Source organism: Panthera leo, chromosome E2 (genome assembly GCF_018350215.1).
Source record: "Panthera leo isolate Ple1 chromosome E2, P.leo_Ple1_pat1.1, whole genome shotgun sequence".
In the NCBI taxonomy this organism is placed as follows: Eukaryota; Metazoa; Chordata; class Mammalia; order Carnivora; family Felidae; genus Panthera; species Panthera leo.
In genome coordinates this window covers 3,724,923-3,734,758 of record NC_056693.1, presented here as the reverse complement: position 1 = coordinate 3,734,758, position 9,836 = coordinate 3,724,923, and the positions used below count along the sequence as shown (strand labels likewise).

At 55.4% G+C, this 9,836-nt stretch overlaps 1 protein-coding gene across 21 annotated transcripts; it reads right to left on the bottom strand.

Annotated features, from left to right (window-relative positions):
* Positions 1–1,680: 1,680 nt before the first annotated feature.
* Positions 1,681–7,975, bottom strand: LOC122208137 (leukocyte immunoglobulin-like receptor subfamily A member 6). Of its 21 annotated transcripts, none has more exons than XM_042918853.1 (13): positions 7,906–7,975; positions 7,713–7,748; positions 7,246–7,530; positions 6,793–7,095; positions 6,272–6,568; positions 5,756–6,058; positions 5,392–5,442; positions 4,371–4,487; positions 3,999–4,041; positions 3,884–3,921; positions 3,647–3,702; positions 3,273–3,386; positions 1,681–2,887 (listed from the first exon to the last, which is right to left on the bottom strand). In XM_042918853.1, exons 1-13 carry the CDS (start codon positions 7,937–7,939, stop codon positions 2,498–2,500), a joined length of 2,067 nt encoding a protein of 688 aa, XP_042774787.1. In that variant the 5' UTR covers positions 7,940–7,975; the 3' UTR covers positions 1,681–2,497. The 21 variants fall into 21 exon arrangements, with proteins under 21 accessions (XP_042774787.1, XP_042774788.1, XP_042774798.1 ...); XM_042918854.1 differs by having other exon boundaries at positions 3,647–3,699; XM_042918866.1 differs by lacking the exon at positions 3,273–3,386 and having other exon boundaries at positions 2,552–2,644; positions 2,843–2,887; positions 4,371–4,539.
* Between the last annotated feature and the right edge of the window lie 1,861 nt (positions 7,976–9,836).

Sequence of the window (9,836 nt, the reverse complement as noted above, 5' to 3'; positions counted from 1 at the left end):
GTAGAATTTAGTGATTCATCACTTGCATAGAACACCCAGTGCTCATCATTTATCTGCATTTCTTACAATCTTAGTAGAGGAACATCACTGTATGATGCATCCAGTAAACATCCCCATGCAGATGGTGGTCATCTGCTTTCGCTGCCTCAGAGTTTGAAATAATGTGCCTGCGGCCAGCGCTCTGAAAGGAGAGGACCCCGCAGTTTGACCCTCTGCCTTTGTACTTGGTGCCCCTAACCTGCTCTCCCCATTCTCTGGGCCCCCAAAGTGGACGTCTGAAATGCAATTGATTTTTATTTTTATTTTTATTTTTAAAAGGTTATTTATTTAGTGAGAGAGCAAGCATGAGTGGGGGAAAGGGCAGAGAGAGAGAGAGAGAGAGAGAGAGATAATCCCAAGCAGGCCCTGCACTCTGATGTGGAGTTTGAACCCGCGAACCGTGAGATCATGACCTGAGCCGAAACTAAAGAGTCGGATGTTTAATCAACTGAGCCCCCCAGAGGCCCCCCAGAAATGCAGTTGATTTTTGGACATTGATGATGTGTCCAGTGACATTGCATAAATCCTTTTCAAATTAGAATCATGGATCTTTATATGATTTTGAATAGTCCATGCACACAATTTTGTGATCCATTAATAATACAGCATTATTCTATCCATTTAGTGTTTACCACTTTTTTTTTTTTTTTTTTTTTTGCTTTATTTAATTGGCTGGTTACTTCTTGAATACAAGTGGCAGCACCGAACATGGTTGTCTGAGTCTCCTTCACAGCACAAAGGTTTCAAGCTTTTGCCTGTAAAAATTATCCCTTTTATAAATTGGCGATCTGTTTTATCAAAAGCTTTGCATCTGTTGCTATTGTCCTGCTTTACTATTTCTTATTTTAATGTTTGAAGTGTATTGATTTTGGATATGAAACTCACCAGGCATTCCTGAAAAAAAAAGATACCTGCATTGTCATGACATGTTAACCTATTTTATAGATCGCTGAACCTTGTCTCTGGATATTTTGTTTAGGGACCTATACCTGAGTCCATGCGACGGAGCTCACCGTGATTTTCCCAGTTTGTAGTTTTCTTGCCAGATTTTCGTGTTAATTTTTGTTTTTCTGGCCTGATAAAATGTGTCAGGGGAGCATTCCTTCCTTCTCTGTTCTCTGGGGAAGCCTGTGTAAGTTTGGTATGCGTATGTGTGCATGTGTGTTCACATGTGTGCTCACGTGTTTGTGGATGTAGGTGTGTCCATATGCCCACGTGTGCATACGTGTGTTCACAGGTTCTTGTGTGTGTATGTGTGTGTTCATGTGTGTAGGTGTTTCTGTGTCTGTGTGTGCTTCAGTGTGTGTTCACATGTTCGCATGTATGTAGGTCTGTCCATGTGTCTCTGTGTGCTTGTGTGTTCCTGTGTTCACATGTGCGTTCACATGTTTGGGTGTGTTCACGTGCATGTAGGTGTGTCCATGTGTCTGTGCATGCATGTGTGTTCACGTGTTTGTGTTTATATGTGTGTATTTGTGCCTGTGTGTCCACATGTGTGTTTGCATGTTCACATGTCTGTAGGTGTGTCCATGCACGTGTGTGTGTATTTTTATGAGTACATCAGTGTTTGGAGGCATTCATCAGTGAAACTTTCCAGACTCAGTTCACTTTGTGGAAAAAACTTTAATTGTGTATTCAACATATTTTATACATACGGCATTTAGAGTTTCTATTTATCCCTATTCCATCATTTTGCATTTTTGAGAATTGTCCATTTCCTCTACATTTTCTAATGTATTAGCACAAAATTGTTAATAATATAATAATAAGTAATAAAAATAAACATAATAATTCTGTTATGTATTTAAAGTCTATAGGATGTGATGCTGTGCTCATAATGTCCTCTTTCTCTGTCTCTGTCTGTCTCTCTCTCTCTGTCCTTCTTGGCATCGTGGCTAGGATTTATGAATATGTTTCATGTTTTCACGAATAAACGTTTTGGGCTTTATTGATTATGCTCTATTTTTTGTTTGTCTTCATTAGTAGCTACTCTTATCGCTATAATTTCCTTCCTTCTACCTTCATTTGGAATAATTTGCTATTTTTTCTAAATTCTTGGTACAATAGTTTATGCCATTGACTTTTTAGGCTTTTTTTTTGAAATACGTTCATTCCCGGTTGCTAATTTTCCTGCGTTCGTTCCCGGTTGCTAATTTTTCCTGTAAATGTGTAACATTTACATTATTCAGCGTAAGCATTCTCCCATTTCCATTTTGGGTTTCTCATTTCGCTCACGGATTATCGAGAAGTCTGTTGCTTTATTTCCAAAATGTAGGGGCTCTAGCTATCTTTGATGGCAGAATCCGGTCACTCCCAGAGGGTCCCAGGAGTTCTTACTGGTCTATGTTAGGAGTCCAGGCTGGCTGGGGCCATTAGGCGGCCTCTGTGGGCAGCTCCCGCGCCTCCTGGGGTCCCCGCGGTCCCCTCCCTGGAGTGTGGGGTGTGGGTCCTTGCTGGGCTAGCGGATGGCCAGAGCAGCATACACGCTGGGCTCTGCTGGAGGCTTCCCGGCTTGGGAGGAATGGGGTGCACTCGTCTCCCGTCTGAGCGTCAAGCGGTTCAGCTGGGCGTAGGTCACATCTGGGGGGGCGTCAGATGCGGCAGCCTGCAGTGGGCGGAGGGAGAGGGGAGGTGTGTGGTTAGCGTGGGGGGAGCCTGGGAGCCTGGAGAAGAGAGGACCCACCTGACTGTCCATCTGCCTGTCTTCCTCTGCTTGTTTGTCTTCTGTGTCCGGCAATCCCCCCGACAGGGGGGAAGGAGAAGTGGCCGGTCCCCGACTGAGTCTTGATCTTGAGTGGCTCACCTGGGCATACGTCGTTCCTTGGGGGTCCCCATCCTCCGCGTCCTGCTGGAGACAGACAGTGAGGGGGAGATTCGTCTCCTTGATCCCACTCGACAGCCTCCGTGAGTTTTCCACACTATTGCCAGAGTGATGCTTTCGAACTTTTAGGCAGCTTAGGTCAATCTCCTGGTGGACTCCTCAGGGACTTCCTGAGCCTTGGGGCATCTGGGTGCTTCCTACGGCTCTGAATCTGTTCCTGACACTGTTTCTTGCTCATTTGGCTCCAACCACATGGCCGTCACCCCCACCTTCCTGAAAACGCACGTTGCTGCCTAAGGACCTTTGCGCCTGCTACCCCCACCTCCTGCCTTATTTTCCCCAGCCACGCTTTGCACTCCAGGACACTGCCCACTTCCTCGCATATGGTCTGTCGCCCACAAGGTGAGCTCGCCGAGCGTGGGTCAGGTTTGCTCACTGTCGTGCCTGCAGCACTAGGTGGGGCCTGGTAAACGGTGGGCTCTCCGTGCACATTTGCCGGGCAAATGAACGAACGGGGCCTAGAGACCTGCGGGTGTTCACGCACCCTCTTGAGACCTGAGCGAGCACCCCAACAACCGGAAGTCCGACGGCGGGTGAGGACCAGTCACGGGGGGCATGTGGGAGGTCCCGCAAGGTCACGGCAAGAGGCCCCGGGGTGCCCAAGGAGGGAGAGGGCACCCGTGGGACACCGCCACGACCGGGTGGTGTGAGGACACAGGAGTGTCCGTTGGTTTACGTTTGGCACCAGGAGGGCCCTCGGGGTCTGCACGGGAGCAGGGGTCTCACCCGCTGGTCCAGCTCCACCCCCTCCTCGGGCTGTGCGTCTTGCACGGCGGCATCTGCTGGGGCGGAAAGGGGGGCGTGTCTCTTGGCAAGGTCCCCTGGGCTCATACCCCACCCCGCCGTCCAGGGGCTCCAGTGGCGGGTGAGGGGCCGAGGCCACACGTGCAGGAACGCGGTCCTCACTCCCAGCCACCAGCCCCTCCCAGCCCCCACCCCCCGGGGCGCCCCCACTCCTCTCACAGAGGGTCTCCTCCTGGGTGGCGGCAGCTGGCCCGGAGCTGGGGAGGAGATGGGGTGTTAGGGGGCATAGACGGGCAGGCGGGTGGGGGCCCGGGGGTCTGCGGGCACGAGTTACCTGTCCTGCAGGCCTCTGTCCTGGGGCTCTGGGTCTGCGGCCCCTGCAGGAAGTTGGAAATCAGCCTCCCCCTGGGCTGGGAGGTTACGACCCCCGCCACATAATCCCAGAGGAAAGGAACCCTTCACACATATTGCCCGTGTTTCAACATCTCCCGAGATGGAAAAGAGGAAAACACCTTCAACTGGCACATGGGTGCCGACCTTACGTGTTTTCTTTCTAGCCTCTCCGACGTGAGACTCTGCAGAAGTGTCTTTCTACACTGGCCTTTCCCGCATCTGGTTTCCCTCTGGCTGGTGCCCTGAGCCACTCTCCATCCACCCACGGGAGAGCCACCACCCCCTGGGGCTGGTCACCCCCGTCCCTTCTCACCCGGCTTCCTGCCTTTGCCCTGACGCCGGCGACGGACGAGGAGGACGACGAGGAGGCAGAGCAGCAGGACGAAGGCCCCCGCGGCCCCGATGAGGACGTACAGGTACCGGTTGGGACCTTGGGCAGAGCCACACCGTGAAGGAGCCAGTGATGCCATTTAACTGGGCGCCTGCTGTGTGCCAGGCACGTGCTGGGCTCTGGGCATTCACCTCTGACCCTGTCAAGGGTCACGCAGCAGGGGACTGCCGCCCCGCCCCCCCCCCCCCACTCCACAGACAGGAAAGTGAGGCATAGGGAGGCTGATCACGTGTCCCAGGTGGCCCAGCGTGGAGGCGGCAGGGCTGGGACTGGAACCCAGGCTGTGGTTCCCTGCGCTCTCCTCATGCTGCCCCCCAAGGCCGACATCAGCTTGGGGCTCTGGGCTCCTTATCTGTAGGCGGGTCTGTCCCAGCATCTTCGTCTGGGGCCGAGGGTCCTTCCAGATTCCCCTCACTACCTGAAGGCCCCCAGCCATTGTCCTTCCGTCCCTCCCCCTCCAGGGTCATCCCATCGCTGCAGAGGGCCAGGTCCCCATAGAATCCCGACCCGGAGGGGCTTCCCTGTGAGCCCTCCTCTCCCCCCGGAGGGGGCCAGAGCCACGGCCAGAACTGAGGGGAAATCTAATCTGGGCCACGACTCTCTCCTTTACACCTGGGGAAACTGAGGCCCAGGCAGGGGAGGGGCGTGTCCAAGCCAGTGTCTCCAGAGGTGCCTGAACTGATGGTGTAACCAACCCCTGATCCCATGGACCCACCCGCCTCCTCCTGACAGAGACCTTCACTTGCCCGCAGAGGCTCCTGGGGTCGGGGGCGGGGGGGCAGAGGGGGCTGCCTCTTCCCCAGCTGGGCCCCCACCCTCTCCCTCTGCCATGACCACCCCAGCCCTCCTCCCCCTGGCCTCAGAGCCCCTGGAGCCTGGTGGCCGCCCTGGCATCTCTGAAACACGGGAAGGAAAGCCCTGGACAGAAGTCACCATGACTCACCAGCTGTTGAGCTGGGATCTGTGGCTGGGGGGCCGGGCTCTCCAGAGGATCCTGGGGGAAAGGCAGTAGTAGAGGAGGGGGCTGGAGTTTCCCTTCAAGACCCTGTCTCTGCTTACAGTCTTCTCCCTCATGTGCCCTGCGGCCCCCAGGGCCCTCCTCCTCCACCTGGAGAATTGTGGTGACGGGGACAAGGGAAGGGGCAGGGAGGGAGGGGCGTGTTTCCCTCCTGTGCTCTGAGGGGCGGACCCCTCGGGTGACACTTCCCCTGAGCCCCTTCCATTATGTCTCAGCCCAGGGCTCTCTTGGGCACAGGGCCCTGAAGACAACATTGGGACACAGAGGGGACAGGGCTGGGGCCCCTCACCTGAGACCTGGAGCTCCAGGGGGTCACTGGGGTGTGACAACAGGTAGGGGAAGTTGCTGTATGAGCCGTAGCACCTGTAGGTCCCCCCCTGGGCTGAGGTCACAGGACTCATGGAGAATTTGGCCTGGTAATGTCCAGCTTGGTACTTTGATCTAAGACGCAGGGGAGGGTCGGCTGCCCTCTCCTTGGACAGAAGGAAAGTGTCCACAAAGCTCCAGGACTGACACAGCAGGGTCACATTCTCTCCTGAGGCCACCATGGGTCCCGGCTGCACCGAGAGGGAGGGTGTGGAGAGGAGCTGTCCTGGAGAGAGGAAGGCGGGTGAAGGGCTGTCCATCCTTGCTCTGAACTGAGTCTGTCTGTCCTCTGAGTCTCTCCCCTTCCCCATCCCCTGTCTCTCTGTCTCTCTCCCTCCCTGGGGACCCCACACCCCCGATCCCAGCCACCACCACCTGGGACGCCCCCAGCAGGGCCTGTGCAGAGTCTGGGGCCCTGACTGAACCCGTGTCCCCTCACCTGTGACCAGGATGTCCAGGGGGTCACTGGGGGCCGACCACTCGGAGGAGAGGTTGTGTCCACCATAGCATATGTACCGGCCCCCGTGGGAGCTGCTCACTGGGCCCAGGGGGAAGTCGGCCCCCGAGAGCCCAGCCTGGGGCTGCAGGCTAAGGTGCTGGGGAAGGTCACGTGCCCCCTCCTTGTACAGAGTGAATCTGTCATAGCCGATGTCAGAGCGACACTGGAGGGTCAGCCTCTGTCCAGGGGTCACGACAGGGCTCTGCTGGGTCAGGAGGGAGGGCTTCCTGGACACACCTGGGAGACAACCAGTCGTGGATTGAGGAGCAGATTCTCCCCAAACCTCTCTTCTCCTGTCCTGACCCCCAGGTCTCAGTGTCTCTCACATTCTGTCTCTCTGACCTGTGAGATCCCCGTGTCTCCTCCCCCCACCCTCTGATCTGGGGCTCCCCTGGAAGCAGAGCCTCCATAACCTGTCTGGTGGTCAAAACATGGATGCAACAAAAATCAGACTCCCTCACCTGAGACCAGCAGTTCTAGGGGGTCACTGGGCTGTGACCACAACTGGGGAGTGTTGTTGAAATAGCCATGGCATCTGAATGTCCACCTGGCGCGGGGGGTCACAGGGCCCATAGGAAACAGGGCCTGGAACTGTCCACTGGTGGGTTGCTGGGAGTCCAGGGTCCAGGAGGGTTTGGGTTCTCCTTCCTTCATCAGGACGAACCTATGGAATCCCATCCATGAGGTGCACTGGAGGGTCACCTTCCCTCCTGAAGTCACGACGGGGCTGGGCAGGGCTGAGAGACGGGGTTTGCCATGGAATCCTAGGAGAGGAGGAAGGGGTGTGTTAAATGGGGCTCAGATTCCACCCCCCACAATACCCCCAGGGCTGGACTGTGAGAGGGAGACACTCTGGGAGCAGACCCCCTCCCTGAGGGCAGAGCCTGGGGCGGGGACCCTGAGGGGACTCGCACCTGTCACCACCAGCTCCAGGGGGTCACTGCGCTCTGACAAGCCAGCGGGGCTTCGATAGGAACAGTGATACCGTCCTGCATGTCTATCTGTCATGTGTGCGATGGAGAACTTGGCCTTGTTCCCAGGCTCTAGTGTGGGCTGTCTGTCCAGGTACACTGAGCCTTCTTCTTTATACACATGGAGCTTCTGGGCCTCCAGGGTCCCCTGACACCAGATGTTCACAGCGCTACCCCAGGGGACCACAGAGCCTGGCTCAGCCCAGATGGAGGGTTTGGGGAGGGTTTCTGGAAGGACACAGAGGCTGAGTCACAAGACCTTTCCCACCTCCAGTTCCCAGCTCAGCCCCAAGCCCCCAGACGTCCCCTCTCCATCCACCCAGAACTATTGTCCTCCATTCCCAGCTGCCTGGTGGGTGACCCCCGGCCCCAGTGAGGAGGTGGGATGGAACACCTGGGGACACACTCACCTGCCTGCGTTCGGGTCCTGGGTTCCACACTCAGACCTGGAAGAGAGTCTCTGTGAGAGGATGGCCCCGAGTCCTGAGCAATACCCCTCCTCCCGATGACCATCCTGTGCCTGAGGTCTTTGACTGCCCAGGGCCTGGCTGTGGGGTGGGTCCCTCCCAGACTAGGGCATCCCCTCCCCTCCTGAGATCTCACCGAGGAGGAGCAGGGCCGTGAGGGTGGGGGTCATGGCGTCTCTGCCTCTGGCCCCGGCTGTGCAGAGGGAGGGACCTTGGTGCTTGGAGGACAGACAGAAGCACAGGGTGTGGTCACTCGGGGGCTGGTCCTCCTGGTCATGCGGTTGTCACGTCAGCAGCCCCACAGGAAGGGGAACAGCCTGTCTCCAGGGGCCCAACTCTGGTGTCCATGATGCTGCAGCAAGTGGACCCAAGGCTTCCTGAGATGTCCCATCCAGGTGAGGAGATCAGGGCACGTCCTTCCCTCCCAGATCCTCCCCTATGGGTTCTCCTTCATTCTCAGCACATCCCCGGGGGTTCTCACCTCCCACAGGGTCCCCAGGCCCCGGAGATGCTGCAGGGGGTGTGGGTTCTGGCTCCTCTGCAGCCTCATGTCAGTGCAGACACAGCTGTGACATTTCTGCATGGCTCAGGTCAAGGTCACCAGGGTCATGCACACAGAGGAGAAATACAGGGAAACAGGGAAGGAAACGTAAACCCTCTCTTCACCTGGGCCCGGGGGCTTTCTTTCTGTCTCAGCCTTCAGCGTCTTCTCTATCTTCCTGTGTCATCGTCCACTCCCCATCCTGGGAACACAGCTGTGAGTCCCTCCTGCCTTCTCAGTGCCCCTCATTCCTGGGGCAAAGCTGTCTTAGCCATTCTGGGGTCCTGCCTGTAAACTTTAGGGGACATTTATTTGGGGTAGAGGTTACATTTTGAAGGAAAACATCTTCAGCAAAATATTCCCGGAGCATTCACTGTCAACATGGCCTTGGGTGGTAATGTTCTCTCTCTGAGCCTCAGTTTCCTCATCTGATGCATTTTGTCCTGAACTGCAAACCCCGGGGTAGTTGTGGGGATTTGGTGCCAGGTGCACAGGAGTGAAGAGTCACTGTGAGTTTCCAGACCAGGCAAGATGAGCCTGGGTTGGGTCCTGATGATGTGATGGGATCCGGGGGTCCGACGCTGCAGTCAGCTGTTTGGTTGATGCACCCACTGGAGACCTGGTCTGTTCTGAAAGCCAAGGTTGCCACTCACAGTAATTCTGAAATGTGCAGCCATGGACAAATGCAGAGAAACGGGAAATGAAATTTCCAAAAATGGAGTTGGAACCACAGCAGGGAAGAGAGAACAAAGTTGAGTTCCCACTGGTGCCTGGGACCATGGAGGGGTCATAGAGAGGGATTTTCCATCCTTGTGGACCCTAGAGGGACCCCAGTGTCTTTTCACAGGGGAAGTATCCGGGCTCCAGGCAAAGGTTGGAAGCTGAGGCTCCCTTCCCCCATGTTTTTGGATGGAAATCTGGAATACGTGCCCCTGGTCCAGATTGAGTAACCCCGCCCTGTGTGGGCTCAAACAGACGAAATCTCGTGCTGTTAGCTATGGGCATCTCTCCCATGTGCGTCTGCATGTGTGTGAAACTGACTCTCATGTTTGGATCAGACAGTCTCAAGGTACTCTCAAGTTGGGAGAAGTGTGAAGGTTAATACTGAGAAACCCCACAAAAAAAGGATCGTGAAGCCAGAAGGGGGAGCTTGCTCGCTACACCTCTCGGTCAAGAATCACCAATCGCTCACCCCACAGAGGAATCATCAACAGTACAGGATCCTCAAATACAGGCCCCAACAGAGAATGCTGGGAGGAGGCAAGAGCAGGTGGAAGAAGCCTTTGCTCACACTGGAGAATTCCTTTCAACATTCCCGTCCTGAAATGAGTCTGCTTTTTGGAGTCCTGTGTAAACAGTGGTGGCATCATCCTACTTCCCTCATTCACAATGAGGTAAATACAAATATTGATTTGTCAAAACATATTTCAGGAAAGGAGTGTGGGATGGAAGTTGTGCAGACTGTGCCTCAGCTGGCTCCCCCCACCAACAGGAAATCCCAAGCCGCATGCGAAGCCTGTGACTTC

Bases quoted from the DNA above. Each gene is read 5' to 3' on its own strand.
- LOC122208137 (XM_042918853.1), bottom strand. From the start codon at position 7,939: ATGACCCCCACCCTCACGGCCCTGCTCCTCCTCG. The intron at 7,749-7,905 runs GTGAGATCTCAG...ACTCTCTTCCAG, and splicing joins CACGGCCCTGCTCCTCCTCG to GTCTGAGTGTGGAACCCAGG. The intron at 4,488-5,391 runs GTGAGTCATGGT...GCTCTGCCCAAG, and splicing joins AGATCCCAGCTCAACAGCTG to GTCCCAACCGGTACCTGTAC.